At 37.6% G+C, this 21,616-nt stretch overlaps 1 protein-coding gene across 2 annotated transcripts in view; it reads right to left on the bottom strand.

The window, feature by feature from the left end:
• DGKB (diacylglycerol kinase beta) overlaps positions 1-21,616 on the bottom strand; it is a 601,974-nt gene that overhangs the window by 527,854 nt on the left and 52,504 nt on the right. For both annotated transcript variants that reach the window (XM_028525894.2, XM_036010554.1), the window contains exon 2: positions 20,341-20,601. In XM_028525894.2, the coding sequence (XP_028381695.1) occupies positions 20,341-20,410 (70 nt within the window). In that variant the 5' untranslated portion in view covers positions 20,411-20,601. The remainder of the gene's footprint in view (positions 1-20,340; positions 20,602-21,616) is intronic.

Raw genomic sequence — 21,616 nt, 5'->3', positions numbered from 1 at the left:
TTATGGCACGATGCTGATCGCAAGAATCACTTCTGGTAACAACAATAAAAATCAGTAGGCGTCTTATGTATCTTGCCAAGTCTAATTCTGAATTTCTACTATGTACTAATATGAGAGAAAGCAACCCAGATACCAACTGGGAAAAACTCCAGATTTTCTCTTGGGTACACAAATCGTGACTTCTGCTAGGAAACTGTGATAATACCAATGTTCCAGAAGATTAGAACATGAATTCTTAAGAGCCTTAAACCTCCATGGGCTTTTTGAAAGGAGGGGGGTTGGAGCGGAGGCTTAACTACTGAGCACATTTGTTTCAAAAATATCAAGGAAAATTAGGCCATTGTCACAATCCTCCTACAAGGAGCTATTGAAAGTGGTTGAAAGGTATTTTCCAGAAATATAAATAAAATGGCTAAATCAAAGGTGGTCTAATTTTTATTCTTTATTAATTCAAACACTTAAGTCTGCCCCCTCAAATGCATGCTGTTCTAGAATCTGGAACCAGAAGGCCATGATGAGAATGCCAACCTGCACACATAAAAGAAGAACAATAACTGGGAAGGCAGGGTGGCCTGCTGCGTCCCCCCAGCTGTGTGGAGAAACAGCCGGTTAGACTCCTGCGGGTACCTCTTTCCCTCTGCCTCCTGCCACCTTGCCAGCATCAGATAACTTCTGGGTAAGGGCTAACCAGAGGACATGAAGAAAGGAACTATAAGATAGCTCCAACATAAGGGAAACAAAAGTGGAGGCAATAGCTCTTTGGAGAAGAAAAAGAACTAAAGGAGACATATGCCTCTAGTCAAATTATTTTACCAGTCAGGATTCTAAATCCACCTGATAGCTATCCAGGGGAAGCTTCCATTTTACAAGTGAGAAAAGAATTTTGATAAAGACAAGAACATCAATTGTTGCTGAAATTGTATTTGGACTACTGAATACTCAAAATCTATATATTAAGGATAATACTTTAAGGAGAACAACAAGAGATGATGGTATTTTAAGGAAGTACAAGAGACAAAAGGTCAGATAAGTGCTTACTACAAAAATAGACTTAGTTCTGTGATTTAAAAATCAATATAAACTAGCAAATATGTAATTTCCATTAAAAGAATTGATTACACCTAATTTTTAGGCTATTCGCTCTTTTCATTAGACTATAACTCAGTCCATCTTTCCCTTCTTGGTTTCCTTAGCCTATGTCCCATCATTTCCAAATGCCAAGGATTCATTCCCTTTTCACATTCAATTTATTATTCTTAATGTCTTTCATTTTTCTAATAAATATAGAGAACCTAGTATGTATGACAATAAAAAATGCATGGACATAGAGACCCTGTCCTGAAGTTATATGTATTCCATTTGAATGAATCAATAAGTGGAAATAATAATTACTAGCACTATGTCCTAATGACATGGATACTATAATTATCCAAATTTTACAGGTGAGAAAACTGAGGAACAGAGATGAAGTAACTTGCCCAAAGTTGCGTAATTTGATAGAGTTGACATTCAAGCCTAAGCAATTTAATTCTAAGCCCATGTTCTTAACCACCATACAGTATACCTTAGGAGTTATCAAAGCAAATGAACTCAATACACTAGGTGAAGACATAAAAGTAAATGAAGAGTCAAATGGACGGTATAACCAATAAAGGTAATAAATTCTGAAAAGTTGGAAATAAGTTGAAATTTTCAGTGAGTTCTTTATAACAACTTCACCCTCACCCTATATAATGTTTTGGGATCTTGTGGGTGAGAAATACTCATGAAGAAAAAGAAGGTAGAAAAAGAAAGGTAGACGTTACTAAAGGTTTTTTTGTGTTTGTTTTACTCTTTCAATACACTGTCTGATGTCAGTTCATTGTAGAAATTACATAGTAACATTAAACTTTTGATCATTTAGTGATTCTCTATGCTCTAAGCATGCTTGACCATGTAAACAACAGAAACTGCATCAACAAGAAACCCCAACCAATTTAAATTTATTTTTTTAAACACTCAACGTTAACAGTAAATATAAGCTGTCTATCCCCTTTGTGAAACTGTTCAACCACATTCCAGAAAGGTCTATGTCTCTGCGCTATAGTTACTTAATTGTTAGAAATTTACCCCCAAAATAGTCTATCCACATCTAAGTCAATAACATACCAATGACCAGGAAGAATGAAATCTTGAAGTTAGAAAATTTTGTTTTTGTGTCAAAGCCTCTCAAATATCCTATCATGACCCTTTCTCTAACCATCTAAAGCTATTTTCCCTATTTACCTTAAATTTTAATGATTATCAGATCCAAATTCACTGAGCATCCATTGTTGAGTCTTAAATTTTCTTCCAAAGTTATGAAATGGTAATATCACATATTCAAACTGCAATAACCTAAGGGACAGAATGGTGTTTTATTTCTTCTTTTATTTTAATGGAGAAGGGAATCAAGAATTCAGCTGTGAATCTGTTAAATGTGAAATGTCAATGAGACATCCAATTGAAGATGTCGACTAGACAGCTGCACATTCAGAGCTGAAGTTGAGAGGAGAGGATTGAGTTAGAAAGATACATTTGAAAGTCATTGTCGTGTACGCAGCATTTAAAGCCTTATAACAGAGGATCACAAAAGAAATGAAAGCTGAGTTTTAGAAGGGAACATAATGCAGGAAATGGCCAGAAGAATATACAAAGGAGGTTGAGACAAATAGTACAGAGATTGGCTAAAAAAATGGAAATTATGGATCTGTAAGCAAGAGACATGAGTGTTTTAGAAGGAAATAATTTGTTATCTGATTCAATTAACTTAAAATGTTCAGGTAAAATACACAATGAATATCGACCATGAAAACCTTAACTTTAATGCTTTCCCAAATTGCTGAGAGCAGAAACCAGGCAGATGAATGGAACAGTAAGCAGAGTGATCTTTGAGAATCAGAAATTCTAGACAACATCTGTGGGGTGAGAGCAAAATAGAGTTGTAGGAAAGGAAAGATTATTTCCCCTCTACTTTTCTAGGGTTTTTTGGCTAAGATTCCCTGTAATAAAAGACAGCTGACTACAGAAAAACAAACAAGTTTAACAATATGTATAAGGGGGCAAAAGTAGGTTTACAGTTTTTTGTATGGAAAATAATACAATAGTTAATCAATAATAGTACAGGAATAAACTCTGTTTTGTGTACTCACAACTGTAAGCCTACTTTTGCCCCACCCAGTGTACTTCCTGTACATGTGGGAGTTGGTCAGGAAAACCCAGTAACTGCAAATGACCAACCCGCTGCCTTGAATACCATTTCCAGATAAAGACAAAGGAAAGATGTTGGGGGCGGTGGCAGCCTGGTTCTGGGAGGTTACCAGGAAATGCACAGTGAATGAGGGCATGGTTATAATACAGATTTATTTAGTAGCGCCTTTCCCAGTGCTAAGAGCTTCTACAGATTGAGCCATCCCACTCCTGCTTGTGCAGAGGCAGACACCCTTATAAATGGAGATTTTCCTTAAACCTGTACACGTTTCCTACAAAAGGTAACCCTTAGTCTGTTTCCAAAGCTTCTCCTGTGTGTGCATTAAAAAAATAAATAAATAACCAGCTCAAGATCGCCCTTCTGCCAAAAGGCACATTTTGCAGTGGGAAAATCTGCCCCCTCTTGAGTAAAGAATTAAGCAGGTGAATGACTACAGAATAGGCACAGTCCTTGAGATCAATGAACAAGGGTGTCGGTGGCTTATCAATCCAAGGGTCCTTATCACTTTTATTACATTTAGCTTTGAATCCTAGCTCTAGAAATCATATTTTTTTTTTCTCCCATTATACCCCTCACAGACCTCAGCTCGCCCAAGGCAGAAGAAGACATTAACCCAGAGACCTGACTACTGGTCGCAAGGTCCAGACCTCTGGCAGGCTAAAGAAAACATCTTGACCTGAGTTATGTTTCAGCTTTGGAACCCTAAAGTAGAATATCACCTGGCTACTTTTCCATGAAGCCAGACAGAGGGACTCTGGAGCAGACGTCAGAGCTGTCCTCAAGGACTAAAGACATGATTCATTACCCTTACCATACCTCCAATCGATCAGCTTCCGTCACAACTCCGGACCTCTAACCCACAGTGGCTTGTGATTTTTGTCCTATGTGATCTGTCACCTACCTGCCAACAGAAAGTCAGGTCTTTAGAACATTAGCTTTCTGCACACTCTTGCCACTCCAGAACGGCCAATTCAATAATAAGCTATTTTCTTTTCTAAACTGCAAACTCCTGTTGGTGCATTTTTTAGCCGGTGCGCACAGGCAGATGGACCCGAGTATTGCAGTCTGGTAGCACTTATGAAAGGATAAGCCTAAACTACCAAATAACAGATAAAAGTGTTAGATCCTTCCACAACTGTTCCAAGCACAAAACCACAACACAAAGACTTCGAGTTCTGATTATGAAACTCTATTTCTAGGAACATTTCTTTTTTTAATCTCAGAAGTAGGGAATTTCTTCAACTATAATACTTTTCTCCTCAATATGTTAAGTACAGCTGGAAATTTTAATCTCTTTCTCATCTGAATTCACCAACCATTTAAGTAAATTTATATATTTGTGTGGATTCCTTATAAATATGTATTGAATTAGTTTTTCTTCTGTTAGCCTGTCTTATGTTACTTTAATCATTTGACCAGCCAACAAAACTGAGTAAGGAAAGGAGAAAATATTTTTCCCTTCTCCACAATTATGAAAGGAAATAAAGGGTTTGAGAGAGCAAACTAGGAGAGAAACAGAATAAAGAGAAAGATATAGATTAAGAAATAGAGAAAGAAGATGATGAATCAAACTTGTTTATTTTTGGAGAAGGACATTAGTAGCAAAATATCTTTATTGCATTAAGTTTACTTATACTTATTATTTTTAAAATTACTGAATTGACCAAGTCCTCATCATATTACAAAGTTATATAAAACATCATTTAGGGGGTCTATTGGTATTGATTATAAAATCATCTCATTTCAGACTTTTTGATTATCATTTTAAATGGCCCATTCCATACTGATGAGTCCAATTGAAACAGTTTGTTTGTGGGCATATAAATTGCAGACAAAGTAAGAAAACCATATACAAGGTAAGAAGAAATATTATAGAGCCTTTATGTAGCTATTGTTCTACATGTGTTCTGGGTTGTGTGAAATGTGTGGTACCCTAGGGGCGGAAGTGAGGAGCTATTTCCTAGAACAAGATTGTCCTTTGGATGCACTAAAGAGTTCAGCCAGCTACTGGCTGACAAGGCAAGGCTGTCCCTCTCCTATAATACATTTTAAAAGATTCATAATTGAAACAAATGACCTGGGCAATTTCCCCTTTCCCTGAAATTCACTCTCTGTTCAAAACAAAAGTATAACTGAATCGTGACCTACTGAAAACAAAAACATAGCTGAACACTCACCTCTACATTATGTCAACAAAGGATATACAGTGAGTTGAAGGGCCGAAGAAAAACAAATGCAGACATATCTTAGGCTTTGTAACCAACCAATTTCATTTTTGTCAATTGCATTAACTCTCCAATTGCAAACTTCCCTCTGCCTACTTTCTGGAATATACCTTCAGCATTTCTTGCTACTGCTGCTGCCTGAGGCAGTCTATTCTATCTTGACTCCACTGCTCAGGGGCTGGCCCAGCACAGCAGTGTGAAACTTGCAGTAAAATGAGACAAGTCTTTAAATGCTACTCAGCTTGGCTGACCTCATCAGGCTTCTTCCTACTAAAGCTTCGCAATGGACTCTGCCTGGGAGGCAATGTTATCTCCTCATGGAACCTTCTGCCCATAATCATTTATTTTTGTGTGTCCCAAAGTGACTCCAAACTCTGCCCATCAGAACTGTCTCAAGGCTGTTTTAAAGGTTATCCTGAAAACCTTTGACAAAGTATCCATTTCTCACCCCAGCAGCTTCTAAAAAATTAAAATACTCTCTATGCTTTCTTAGTCATAGCAAACATTTTTATACTTTATGAGTAATTTGAATTTATGGCACAAAGGAGTTTCCTGGTCCCTTTATTCATGTTCTTCCTTTTTAGTCTCATTCTTGTTAAGGAGCAATTTTGCTTGTTTGTGCTTTCTTTTTTAAGTTAAAGATCACCCAAGGGATGAGATATAAAGAGTTAGTAGAGCAGTGATTAACTGAATGGATTCTAGACACAGTCAACCTGATTTCAATCAAGGTTCTCTAATTTAATATCTATATGACCTTAGGCAACTTACTTAACTTTTCTGAGCTTAAATTTCCTCATCTGTAAAATGGCAATACTAATAAAATTTGCTGGCCTCACAGGGATGCTATGGAGATTAAATAGGTCAGCATAGGTAAAGCATAGGTACCTAGAGAAATGTGACCTATAATGAACTCATAAGATCTTTGTAAGTGTTAGATACTATATTTGCCACCTAGATATGCTCGAGGTGATAATAAATATACTATAGTTGCCACCCAGATATGCTCTGGGTGATAATAAATATCAGCCTGCAAACATTTGGCTTGCCTTAAAAGTGTACTACTTTTAAGGCTCTAAAATAGACCCAAGGTCTGCAGTGAGCCATCTCTTGCCCTCATGGGATGAAGTCATGAATAATAGGTGAACCTGACTACCCAGGACACCAAAACAATGGTCTTGCCTGCTGTGACCTTGCTAGACTCAGGTGGGAAACAGCCAAGATACTGCAAAGAGCTACAAAAAGACAATGGAAAGGAAACAAGAGAAGAAAGGGCAGAGGGAAAAATGAACAAGAGTTTTGCCCATTACTTGTATCCTAGACATGTCTCTGATCAGGCACTCCATTCTTTGTGAAACAGGGACTACATGGTCACTCTTTAAAACTCTGTATGGAGCAATAAATGGGGAGAGTTAGAGAAGCATTACCCAGGATTTTTGACCTGTGGACTTGCCACACCTAAATCTGAGAATACCATAGAGAGAGTTCCAGAAGCCTTCAGAGAGGTGTAGAGCATTTTGAGGATCAGTGACAACAAGGAGACATCTTAGATTCGGCTGTAGAACTGCTAGAGGAACATACGCTTTGCAAATGCTGTTTCTATTCCAAATCTATTTCTATAGGACCAAGTTGTATTCTGTATGATCATCAAGATGATTCCTCAAAGAAATTTCTCACAGAAAATACTGGGTAAAGGAACCTGCCACAGGATGACTTATTTCTATTTATTATACAATGTTTATAAGGAAAGTTGGGGATTTTGTATGGAGAAAAAAGACCCATGAAGGCTGTCGCATAAATTCTAAGGAAGGATAATTTGAATTACATATTGAAGAAGTCATAGGTATACGACCAAAATGGGAGTCTGAAATACAAGTGAAGTATGAGGTTAGAATGCCATCTTCAAGGTGGCTTATGGAAGAGAATCTGGAGAAACCTGGAGAAAGTGGCAATGTCTCCATGTGCTGAGCACTATGCTATTAATAGTTTAAACAGCAAATCTCCATTAAGTTGGAAAATGCCAGGATAGAGATGCTAAGATCTTAACCACTTGACTAAGAGAAGTTAAAATACATGCAATCTTGTGATACACTAGAAAGTTTTTAAAAAGGATTCTATGGAGAAGGACTTAGGAAAAGAAAGCCAGCTGAGAGTTTAATATATGGCCCAGTGCCAAGCTCTGCCAGCCATCAGTCTCCCCGAGACATCTGCAAATCCCTGTGATTTTCAGCAATTTAAGTGGGATCAATCAGAAGTTATGGAGAACCAGAAAAAAATTAGAAATATCCCTGGCTGGTGTGGCTCAGTGGATTGGATGCTGGCCTATGAACAGATAGGTCACCAGTTCGATTACCAGAGAGCACATGCCTGGGTTGTGGGCCAGGTCCCTAGTGGGTGGGGGTGCATGAGAGGCAACCATGTGATGTGCCTCTCGCACATCGATGGTTTTCTCCCTCTCTTTCTCCCTTCCCCTCTCTCAAAGGATAAATAAAGAAAATCTTTAAAATAAAGAAATAGTTGAAGAGGCAAGGATCACATATCAACTGAAAAGATATGTTTGATTGAATGTTGAGCTGTTGGTGGACACTTTGTATAATTTAGAGAAGAAGTTCAGTCCCCACGTTTGTGAGCAGCGGTGGTGTCATGGGCAAACAGTGGGATACCCCCAGTGTGCAGCACAAGCTGGGAAATTGTGTTTCTTTCCTAGAGTTGGGACAAAATTCCATTCTCTTAGATTTGGTGGGCCTATACAAGAGAGGCCCATTGGAGCACCTATCTTACAATATCCTCAGAAAAGTGTAAGCAGTCTAAAGTGCCTGAACACACAGAGGAAGAAGAATCCCACACCAAGTCTCAGGGGACCATTATTAGTGAGTTCATCCCTAGGCATTACTGTCCACATTTCTTTGAAAGACTATTGACAAAAGTCCCTGTGCTCTGCAAGTGATCTCTTCCCACGCTGGCTGCAGTGAGGAGCTCCCGAAGTTGCCAGGAGAGAACAAGGCCAGAAAAATGGTGCATATGGACCCAGCACTTTGTCGTAAGACTAATGTTGTTAAGTAGGCTTCATTGCCATTGTTTTCCAGGTATAAACCTATTCTTTACTTCTTCCAGGAGATACCAACTGGCATCTTATTTGTTCCCCTGTGTGCCCTTTGGCCAACCTGTATGGTGGAATAGAAGTTAAATGTATCATGGCAACTTTCCCAAATGTCTTGACCTACAGATGATAGTAAAAAGGAGCTAAACACCAAGTATAAACTTCTTTGACCCTGAAGTTTTCAGATACTCAAGGATCTCAAAGAGTGGATGAAAGGGAGGAGAAAGGGTTCTCTTACTTGATGTGGAATGTGGACTCAGGAACACTGGAGCAATGCGTGATTACAGGACACATGGCATTTGGTCAGTAACCATTTTAGGAATATCTATTTCTTTAAGATGAATAATTCAAGAAACTCTTAAATTAATGGTATTTTTTTCTTTTTACTTCTCAACTCTATTCTCTTTTGATCATACTGGGAGATAAGGTGGCAAAAGGAAAATTTGCACAGAACTCAATATAACGATGATGGCAGCCAGGACTGGAATAAGAAGGAAATCGTGGAAGAAGAAGTAGTGCAAGGCCTCCAGCAGGAAGTGACTCTGAAAACGGCAGAAACTGTCATTCCATGAAAGGGTATCATACAGTAGCGCCTCCTAAATGGCCTGGGGGGCAGTTACTGATGCTGCAGAAGGATTTCCCTGAGATTCACACAGCGATACCTGACATCACTGCCACCAAGGGGGAGAGAGGAGGCTGAAGATCATTGGGGTTCATTTTCTCTGCTCCAAAAGAGCCCAAAATGTTTAAAATGTTGATTTTAAAAAATTCTGGCATCTGTGAAGTGAATATAAGACAAGTGAAAGGCAAATGTGCTCATCCAGAAAGGATTATTTAGAATAATTCTGGCTCATAAGTTTGAAAAAAAATTGTACGCACTGATTTTTGTTCCCATTGTAACCACCTAATCTGATATCGGTAATAGACTATTTTAGTAGTCACAACAAACTATATCGATGCAATGATCAGAATGTATCTTCTGTTCCATAAATGCTGAGGAATGCTTTTCATTACATACTACCTCCTTAAATAACTTTTAACAAAGAGCTTTTAAGAGCCAGTTTCTAAAGAAAAACTTTCATATGGCAGGAATTTAAAAACATACCATGACTAATCTGTGATATACGTAGGGAAACTATAAACCAGAACTATTTGGCAGAATTTTGTAAACATCTGGGAGACTTTCCTGTCCAAGTCAAAGCACTTTACTCTTTTCTTGATTTTTTCACATAAGAGCTTTGGTTTCCCACTGACTTCAGTGGTGGAGTGGGTTTCAAGAGACAATGGATTATCCTAACCTAGTAAGAAACTGAAAAAGGTACAGAAGTCATTCATCATTTGACAGCTCTAGCTGTTCAAAGAGTAACACATTCTGCTCCAAAGGTACTTATGACATTGGGCAGAAAGTCAACAGCATCCTCAACATCCATTAAGTTGCATGGAGTTCTCAAAGCATTCAGGGGTGGGGTGGTGCACGAGGGATACTCTGCCTGGATTGAGACTGTTTGTTCCCTTCTCCCGAATTCTTCATTTCTGTGTTTATTCTATAATAAAACGCTGAAAATTGAGTTCACAGTGACTGTCACTTGAAAAAGGTACATGTGTAAATGTTTGTGTTTTAAGAGATGTATTTCCTTGAATAAATTTTTAAAATTAAACCTACTTTTATGAGTAGTCTCAAAAATACCAGCAACTAAAGGAGTTTTCTTTCACCTTCACTGCACGAATAAAAATAAAGTAAGCGAGTCTCCTTCTAACTGAAAAGTGTAGAGCACAAACAGGATGACTTGAATGGCCAGTGGTAGGTCAAAAGGAAAGAAAAGGGGTGAGAGACCAAGACAAGAGACTTCCGGGCACAAACCTGAGGCTACCTTTATACAGACTAAAGAGCATCCTGCTGGGAAAACATGTATTTTCTTCAACCTCTGCACTACTGACTAAGGCGGTAATAACTATTATAAACTTCTGTTTACTGGGAGACAATTCTCAGTGTTTCATGTTTCTGCAGGTTTTACAAGCAGAAATACAGGCTATTTTTATTCCAGGCTATTGTTTCAAGAATGCTTTCACAGTGAAAAACCTTGGGGGAGAGAGAGAGATTGTAAGTCCTTCTTGAGCAAAATGTACACTTATTTGTTCTCCATTATAAAAGATTCATGTTCCCAAAACTTGGGGTTCCTCTCCCAAAACTAAAGCCACTGCTTGGGCAGAGGTCACCTGGTCCTTTTCATGTTTCCCTGTGGGAACTGAAATAGGGTAGCCTGTAAAAACATAAGCTACGTGCTGTTTGCTATGGCATGATCAGTCAAGTTCTTTTTCTCTGACCTAGTCCGTACCTCTAGCATCATGACTGTGTAGCAAGCAAACTTGTTACGTGATGAGTAGGATAAAATCTAAGACCCACTGCAGACGTGGCAATTTTCTTCTTTATAGAACACAGTTCCAGATATGAGGAAATCAGTCTTGCATCTGAAGATACCTTGGGAATGCTTTGAAAGAGGCTATAGGATTTGAAGACAAACTGTGATTTAAGAGGTTAAAGAAGAAAATTGGGCCACAAGAGCAGGAGGGTATTTCTTACATAGTCCCATAGGAGTGAACTGTAAAATTCAGTACATGATGAAATTAGAAATGTGTGTTTAGGAGAAGCAGAGATATTGAACTGCATAAAAATAAAAGAAATAGGATAACTCTGAACAAACTACAGATAATAACAAAGAAAGCAATAATTAACTTACGCATGGTGGTTAGCAGTACAAAGCATTTCCACACATATTATTTGGAGTCCTACAACAATCTTGTGAGATAGGCTTTATTATTTTCTTAATTACACAGCTGAGGAAATTAAAGTTTAGAAGGTTATGTAACTTGCTAAAGGACAAAGCTAAGACACTAAGAAGATAAACATTAGAGATGAACTTAAGACATTTGAGTAAAACCAAAACAAAAAAATCAAATTGGGCCATAATTTCAGAATCTTTCAGTGCAAGTCATTTTCCCATTGCCTGATGATACACATGTCTTTTTCTCCGATGTGAAAGAATAAAATCCCTCTTTTTACTCTCTTCACTTTATGTATTCAGCCATGAGAAAGGACACCCTGCCATTTGAAATAGCCTGCATAGCCCTTGGATGTATTGGGCTAAGTAAGTAAATCAGAAAAGAGAAAGACAAATACTGTATAAGATCTCACCTACATGTGGAATGGAAAATTAAAAAGTCGTGCACGCAGAGACCAGATTGGTGACCCAAGGCTGAAAGTGAGAGTATGGGAGAAGGGGGGTGAAATGAGATAAAGACAGTCAAAAGATACAGACTTCCACTTCTAACATACACAAGTCCTGGGGATGTGATGTGCAGTAATGTGACTGTAGTTAACAATACTATACTGTATATTTGAAAATTCCTAGGAGAATATATCATAAACATTGTCTCCACACACAGAGAAACTGTAATTGTGTGGTAAGGAATGGTAACTAAATTTATTGTGCTCATCATTTCACAAAACATTAAATTATTATGTCGGACACTTAAAATTAATACAATTTTATATCAATTATATCTCAAAAAATGTTCTTGCATATATTACATTCATAGAATGTATTTTGCTTTACCTTTGCCATCATATTTGTTTCTCTCAATAGACTAAGACCTTTGATTAAAAGCACCAAAATATTCATGTCTGTATTACCCAGAGCCAATCAATGCCTAAGAGTAAAAGACACTAAATATTGTTAGCGAAGTAATAACCAATGAGTAAAATCATATTTCCCTAGTCTGCATACTTGAGGTGGGGGAGGGGGCACTTCCAGCTATAATGCAGGCTGGGGGAACAAAGGAATAGTTCACCTTTAACCTATAACTGAGTAAAGAGTACTGTTTAATGTATATGAATAGTGGTAACTCGTTGTAATTTCTCATACTAATACTAGTGATAAAACAAGAGTTACTATTTATAAATAGGGAGTGTTATCCTCATTTTATAGATGAAGAAACAGAAGCTTAAAGAGATTTAATGATGACTTGCTTAATGTTCCAAGGTAAATGACAGGTTATATTTCACTTGTGTGATACTGACCACATTAGCAGTTTTCACCGAATATTTCACTTCTCTCCTGACACTGAGCTGACAGAAGGAATGCATTTCTCCACTCCATGGAAGTTAGATGTGGTCATGCGGGTCGCTGGGGCCAAAGAAATGTAAGCACATCACTCATGACCAGGGAGAAGCCTTTGGAGCCAGCACCCAATGCACAAGCCCTCCATTTCTCACTGCCACAGCGTCTGCCAGTGTTTAACGCTGACGGCTGCCCCAGCTGTCTGGGGCTTGATTGAGGATAAAGTAAAATTGAACCATTTACTGACTCAGATTTGGAAATATAATATGAGCGAGAAATATCCATGTTGTTAAGCCACTGAGATTTTGTGAATTTTTCAACCATAACCTAATTTTGCTCGCCTCAACCAATACTTCACAGGAATCCTAACTTCAAAATTCAAGTTTACGCAGTCATAAATCTTAATAAAATTGTGTTTGCAGTCACTGTCCAATGTTAAAAATAATAGATGTTTAAAATCATTAAAAATTAGGTCTTTTTAGGATACTAAAATAATGAAAATTTAGATATTCATAATTATTATTTTCTTTACTATTGCAAGATTTAGTGTTGAAAATTTTAAGACATGTGAACCCAGAGAAGCCACCAACGGGTTATTCAGTCTGAAGAGGTACAACAAATAGAAACCACAGCCAAAGATGAGGCAAAAAAGATTATGCAGCCAACATATATCCCAGAAATAAAATCTGGGTCAGAGCCAGGAACTGCTTAGTTAATCAGTGTGAATCAGAAGAAACAGGGTCGGAAATGAGAGACGTGTATTACCTAAAATAGAGTCGCAGATTCCAAATTCAGATCAAGTGTCAGGGCAAGGTCAACGCGCTTAGCCTAAGTAGTGTAATCAAAGTGGAAAAAAAGTCCTCATTTGCTATTAAACTACCTCAGTCACCCTCCTCATGGCAACCATGACCCTCCTCATAGCAATAATATATTGAGCCCTGGTCACTGTGCCTGCATCTTCACACCGAATCAATATTGCACCCTGGGAGGCAGGGGAGGGAACGAAGGCATGCAGCACAGCAGCGGAACTCACACCCAGCTTTATCTGACCAAATACCGTGTTCTCGGCCACTATGCCAAATGACCTTGTGCAAAGAGAGTAATTACCAGTAAGTGGCTTGGCCTCCCAAAATAGTCAGTGTATCACAGGGCAAGGGCCAAAGGAAAAGCGAATTCCTGCAAGACCGCTTAGAAAGAGGGCTAGCAAGTGATCTAAACACACTTAACCAATTGAAGAAGATACGCCCATGGGAGGTGGTCCAGTCTCTCTCCCTCCACTCTCCTTGCCGCATCCGGTGTGAATCAGCACAAAACATCTCTCAAAGACACAACTGGATCATCATGTTAGAGGTCGGGACTTCTCGAGAGTAAGGCTACCGAAAATGGAGAACTTTCCCATATTTTTATTAGAATTGTTTCATGATTTTCTTCTCATCTCCCTTTCTTCTCTCACATTTCATAAAGGAAGAGGGAGAGAAGTTCCAGGCACAGGAGGAGTGAGTGTGGGTAGAATTCAGGAACATGCCTCTACTGTAGGCAGAGCATCGCTGAAGTTAATACATAATCAGGTCCAATCTACCAGGATGAGAGATTAGAAAGACATTTTGAGGCCAAAACCATAGTGAGCAGCTTTGCTAACTATGCTTTGCCTTATTTGCAAGAACTCTTTGAGATAGCTCTTCCTGAGGGGGATGTAAGGACCTGACTCCCAAATTCCAGATTTCTCTGTTTTGGAAGCATGATGTATTGATCTTCATTAAGAAACATAAATGAATCACTGTCTTTATCTTTGTTACCACTTATTTTGCCATGGCAACGGGCCAGGTAATCTGCCTGAAGGAGGTCATTTGCCTCCCTCCACTGGCTTACTGTGATAAATAAATTAATACTTGTGTATTGTTTAGAGTATGGTACTAAAAGTCTTTGATTTATTATGATGGTGATTACTGTCTCACTAAATCCTACAACAATACTTGGAGCTCTTGCCAGTGAGAAAGCTGAGGCTCAAGGCCATTTGTGTAACACTGTTGACATCTCATCACTACCAAGTAGGAAGCAGGGCTGCTGTACAACATTGTCAAACAAACATTGTCAACAACTAGTTTGCTCACAAAGTCTGCACTCTTTTCGCTAAGCCAGGCTGTATGCTTCTCTCCAATGGGGGAAAAAAATGCATAATACCTCCTAAATTAGGCACACCGGTCCTTATTGAAAAGAACAGTTCATCAAAATTTTGCACCTCTCTACAATGCCAGCTGCTATAAACAGTATGAAATTTATGAACATTTGAAAGTGTTCCCTCCATAATAGCACAGCATTTTTTAAAAAAATAATTTGTATGCTATACAACACACTTTATATATAGCAGATAAAAAGCTAATCCTAAGTGACAACATGTGGGCAGATAATGGATTGTTTAGAAATACTGTGTAGGTTTCACATAGAAAATAGTGCTGTCCGCGAAAAGATTTGGAGTTTCTTAACCCTTCATTGTGCCATAAAACCACAGCAGGAAACACTGACAAATTGATAATGCAATAAGCTCAATTCTCTACAAAGTGGGAGTGAGAGCTCTTATCACTACAGTTTAATGACTTCATGTAAAGAGTGGAAATGAAAATTATACTCCTCTCCCACATATCAATGGACATCTTTCCCATGGAGTGACTCAGCTTGAAAGCCTACACGGGAGCATGGTCTCAGCATGCTGTGGGCAGCCACAGCAGGCTCCACGGTAGCTGTCTGCAACATTTGTGGGGATAACACAGACCCCAGGCTGCCACTAGCACCAGCAGCTTCTACCTCGTGCAAAGAATCTAGTCTTGTAACAGAAAATAAGACACTGACCCAAACTCTGAAATGTGGCACTTTTCTACTTGACTATCAACAATATGTTCCAACAGCCAACATAACAAACTCACTCCCTCTCTAGTAAAATAATGAACAGTTACATCATAAATAATTGGCCAGGCAATGTTCTTATCACTTGGCATATATTAAGTCATTTAATACTTACAACACTTGACGTTTTTATTGTTTTCCCCATTTCTCAAGTGCAAAAAAATGGGACATAGAGATGTAAAGTAACTTCCCAAAGTCAGAAATCTAAAATATGGTAGGACCAGGATTTGGACACAAGCTGTCTGATGTGCTAGCTGCCCAATCAGGAACTCTGTGCCAAAATCACTCTGTGTACCCAATTCATCATGAAAACAGCCTAGAAGTTGAGATGTCAATTGTAGTTGCAGGGTATAATGGACTATGTTCATTATATGTTAAATGAATACATTAAAACCCTACCCCCAGGGGGGAAGGTCTTTGGGGTTAGAGAGGTTATGGATGTGGGGTTCGGATGCAGTGACTGGGTTAGTGCCCTTTTAGGAGTCCCCAGAGAGCTCACTGCCCCCTTTTGCTCTTTCCACCATGTGAGGATACACAAAGGATTTGACCTCTTGCAACCCAAAAGAAGACCCTTGTCAGTACCCAACCATGCTGGCACCCATGCTGGCACCCGATCCCAGGCTTCCAGCCTCCAGAACTGTGAGAAATAAATTTCTGTTGTTTATATAAGTCACCCAATCTATGGTACTTTGTTATAGCAGCATGCATGGGGCATATTGTGGCAACTGTAGAGAAAACCCCAACTCAGATAACATGAGGAAATGATATTTTCTAGATTAAACTTGAATAATTTGGTTTTTGCTGGGGTAGGGGTTCCATGAACTCATTTAACTTGACCTAGAGTTCCATAGCCCCACCCATCCCTCAAAAGTATATACAACACTTACTTGATATAATCTTACTATGTTGCAAGTGAATACTTAAATCAATAATTTGTCTTTAACTTAATTATCTACTACATATAAACAATTTCTCATTAAAAGATACAAACTGACATCTAAATAGCACATCCAACAGACCACTTTTATGAAGAGCACAGATGAATGTCACTTTACCAGGACTGCACTACAATATGAAAAATCGGATCCTTAAACACCGCAGATAAACAGATCATGTGTACTGAACAGCAAGGAAAAGTACACCACTGTTATCATCCTCAGGATGATAAGTGTGTTTCCAGTTATGTTTTGACAATGGAAATTTATGACGCGAGGATGCATTCTAATCATGATAGTCCGTGCTTCCTAATTACACAGGAAACTTCACAGAGCAGCAATTTTCAACCATTTTCATCTCATGGCACACAAACCTATTACTAAAATTCTGCAGTACACCAAAAAATATATTAGATTTTTTTTTGTCAAGCTTAGGAAAAAAATAGGTGTAATCTTGACTCACTCACACCAGATGGTTATTGTTGTGTTGGTTGTTGTCATTTTATTATTTGACAGTTTAAGGTCAGTGCTCCTGACTAAATAGTCAGGTATTGCATATTTTTAAAAATTCTTGCCCTGGCTGGCATAGCTCGGTGGATTGAACATGGGCTGCAAACCAAAGTGTCGCAGGTTCGGTTCCCAGTCAGGGTACATGCCTGGGTTGCAGGCCATGAACCCCAGCAACCGCACATTGATGTTTCTCTCTCTCTCTATCTCCCTCCCTTCCCTCTCTAAAAATAAATAAATAAAATCTTACAAAAAGAGAGAGATTAAAAAAAAATAAAAGTGATTGAAAATTGCTGTCACAGAGGATTAAGTCTCACACTTTTTATGTAGTCTTTGTTATTTTTCAAAAAAATAGTAAGTCAAGAGATCACAGCAGTAGCACTATGATTTTTTATTCGATGTTAATCGGTCAATTCATCTTCTCATAAAATCCATTTTAATAATGTTCTTACACTTACCATGTTACTTCTTGCTACCAACTTATTGAATATTCATTCATCTTTGTTTCAGTGTTACAACTTTTATATTTATGACAGTTTTTATTACTTAGGCATTTACGAAGCTGATTATTAAATCAAGCTTTCTTACATCATAATTAAATATACTCCCTATATTCAATAAAAACAACAGCCTATGATATATATAAGATTTTAGTATTAAATTGTTTACCAATTCAAAGGAAATTTGAAATATTTAATTTATAGCCATTATAAATATTTTAGCTGTCATGGCAATAACTTACCTATTTTATATCCATGTTTCCAATAAGGATTTTTTCCTATAAGCACCCAAACACTGGAAAATATATTTAAATAAGCAAGCCAAGTTCAACAAACCTAAATCAAATTCATTGTTTTCTTTACTTGGGGGATTATGTCACTAAAATCCCCCATCCATCTTTAGCTCTCAATTCCCCTGTTTTGTTATCTCCCAACTTCTCCTCTGTTAGCTTTCATCTGAACCTCCACCTTTCTGGTCTTTTTTCATCACCCATCCACATTATTTAGTTTACTACAGTAGCCCACTGGCCCAACTCTAGTCTCTTTCCATTACCACATACCGTTCTCAGAGTTCTTCAGTTAAACCTTCTGAAGTATAGCATTGTGTATGTCACCCTACCCCGAAAACCTTACGATTCCTCCTTACTGCCTAACTCAAGTTGAGCATTATGTATGTTGATTCCGTGTCATTTTTATAATCTTAAGTGCACGTCCTCCTTTAACTTGTGGTGTGGCTCATCTCTCTTCCTCAACAATATGCTGAATATCCTTTTAGATCTATATCATTTTCTCCTTCACTTCCCTTAAAACTATATTTCAAGGTTTATCTCAAGCCCTACTTCTTCCATGAATACTTCCCTTTCTCTACCTCAAATTGAATACTTAAACCCTAGAGAACCCCCAAATTTGTATGTGGCACTTACAATATTCTGCCTAGAAATAACAATCTGTTAGTTTTAGCCTTCATTAAAATGCAAATTCCTTGAAGGCATGGTCCATATCTGTTCATATTTGCATTTCTTGCAACATCAAGCAGAATACTGTCCCAAAAGAAGATGCTCAGAAATATTTACTTAATTTTGGATATAATGCAAAGAGAATATAGAAATTGGAAATCATAGGTAAATCACTTTTAGACAATTTAGAAATTATTGATTATAAGGATATAGACAAGAAATGAACCAGCCTGGGCTAAATTTTCTTTATGTGATAAATGAATGAATTGTACTTTCAGTGGCTCAAAACAGTTTTTGAGTATGAGGAGAACATTTTGATGTCAGATATTTATGACACCCACCCTGTCCAGTGTGGCTCAGTTGGTTGGGTGTAGTCCCACAGCTTGGAGGGGGTTGCGGGGTCAGTCCCTGTCTGGGCACATGCGAGGGATAGTGGTTGGATGATTCTCTCTCATATTGCTCTTTCTCTCCCTTTCTTTCTCCCTCCCTTCCCCTCTCTAAAAACAAATAAATAAATTTTTTTTAAAAAATATTACACCTACCTCTTCCATATGATAGTTTTACTTTTATTATTATTGACTAAAAAATGCACACATGTTCTTACGGATTTTTGTGACTTCCTGGTAAATGCTCGGCAGCATTCTTAAACTCTCACCCAGAGTGCTGCAGCCTTCAAGTTGGGAAAGCTCTAGAAAACCTGGGAGGTTGGATTTTTCAACAACATGCATTGTCTATTAGTCTTTCTGACTCATCATATATAGCATGTAAATACGTTATTATTCATTATTATCATCACATTTATTTATTATTCCAAATCCCTCGTCTGTGTCTAACCATTTTCTCTGCCTCTCCATCACATTATTCACATTATTCCCAACACTTGTCTTCTACATCCCACAACTCCTCTGTGCCTTCCCGCCACCAGTTGCTTCAGTTTTTGCTTTTTTAATTATTATGAGCTATTATTTGTTTCTCTTTCCATTTCTTGCATTTTATTCTCCCAGTATCATATTATCCCCTTCACTCTCACCATTCTTATTATGTTCTCTATGGATTATTTTTTCTCAACTTATCATCTTCCAAATCTTCTAGTGCCTCCTGCTATACACACACACACATGCACATACACAAACATATATATACATATATGTATATATATAAATAGCTGACACTCATTCCATGAAACAGACATATTCCTGGAAATCTATGATAAAAACAAACTTTTCATAAACAAAATCCTATTGTGTACCTACAAAGAAATTTAATATTTAAAAATACACCACTATATCTTTTCTATAAATACACACACTAAACAAGTTGTCCTAAGGTCTTGGCAGCTCTTCTTCTTCTTCTTTTTTTACAACCCTTAAAGCCAACTCCACAATGCATCTATGATTCTCAACTTGTGGTCCTTTTGGAAATACTAGTCTGAGAAACAGGAAAAACATCTCCAATTTCCCTTCCCTCCCAATGTCTATGAATCAGGTCTTGTTGACTCAAGAGTAACACCATTTATTTTTCTCCTTTTACTTCCTTATTCCTGTCTTCTTCTTCTTCCGGGCTCCCATCTTGCCAGTCTCCATTCCCCCAGGCTGTGTTATGCTTTGCTTCACTTCTATTATAGGTGAAGTGTTTCCAAGTTTAGTTTTGTATCTAGCATCCTAGTTCCTTTTCTTCTAGAGTTGACATTTGATTTAAGTTTACTTTTCCTATGCCAAAAAGGTAGTCTGCAGTCAACATACTTGCAAACACAGAAGACATACCTACATCTATCCCAATACTGATCATGCTCTGTTACCTGTTTCTGTAAATCATCATACTTTGTTTAGCACAAATGCCAAGTGAAATGATAGTATTAATATGAATACTTACACTCAGCATATTTCTGAAGTTGAGAAAATTCTGAGGGGCTCAGGTGGGCCCACTTTTCCTGGTTTGTCATGGTGATGGTGTTGAGTTCTCTAACATACCAGGTGAGGAATTCTTTATCCAGGTGTTTGGCAGAATCCTATGCTTTAAATTTTCCACCAGGCATGTTTTATGATAAAATACCTCAAGCTTTCAAAATACGTGATCTGTCAACATGAAACCACCGTGGCTGTAAGTTTGTAGTTTCAATAACACATTAAACCACTGCAAAAAGAGAAACATAAAGATAAAAAGATTAGCATTATTATACAAAGGAAAGTATTGACAAATTACAGAATGTTAAACATTTTTAGTTCTTAAATAATATATTTTAAAGTTTTTCTATTTTACATAATGCTCAATTTTTAATTACTTGTTCACTTTTTAATGGTATTTACATATATTTCCTAATGTGAATTCATAGAAATAAATATTAAGGCTACAAGATGTAAAAAACATGTTTCTTTAGATTCATAAAAAGATTGTTTTTGCTAAACTTTATAAACTCCACATTTAAAGAGTTGACAAGGGTGTCACTTTTATCAATCTGATTTTATCAATTCTCTAATATCTAAACAAACATAATATAAAAAATTCTAGATCCAAGTCATTAAAGGAGATTACATAGCTCTATAGCTTCCCTGCACTTATAATTCACTAACATACAATACTTCAGACAATGTCTTAGAATGTTGTTCAGTACTAACACAAATATTCACAATCATGCAAATCAAAATTTTCGGGATCATATAAACTATTTTGTCTCGAGCAATAAAATAGAGAGAATAATTTTATTTTATAATTTTTTCAAATCCCAATAAAATTTACCAAATTAAAGCAAATTCCAAATGCATGACAGACTTGCACGACAGTCGATGATCCCATCGTGACTCATGCTTAACAATAAACCCCTAGGTTGTCACAGATCTATATGCAGTGGTATATTGACAAGGGCAAACAAAGTGAAAAACGTTAGGGGCTCAACTCTTTATCCGAGATGATGATCAATTGCTCAGCAATCACCCAGACTGGCAATATAATTGTTATAGAAAATTAAGTATTTAGAAACAATAAGAGAGTTTACGCCATTGTATGATTAGAAGAAAGTTTCTGCAGATATCATTACCTAAATCCACAGCACCTTTTTTGGTCGTCGTCCCTGACCTTTCCTCTACATCTTTTTACTGTTCTCCGTTATTGGCCCCAGAAGCTCATTGTCTTGTCCTGTCATCTTTACCTT

Source organism: Phyllostomus discolor, chromosome 10 (assembly GCF_004126475.2).
Source record: "Phyllostomus discolor isolate MPI-MPIP mPhyDis1 chromosome 10, mPhyDis1.pri.v3, whole genome shotgun sequence".
NCBI classification, from domain to species: domain Eukaryota; kingdom Metazoa; phylum Chordata; class Mammalia; order Chiroptera; family Phyllostomidae; genus Phyllostomus; species Phyllostomus discolor.
The sequence above is the reverse complement of the archived record's forward strand: the minus strand, read 5'-3'. Positions and strand labels throughout refer to the sequence as shown.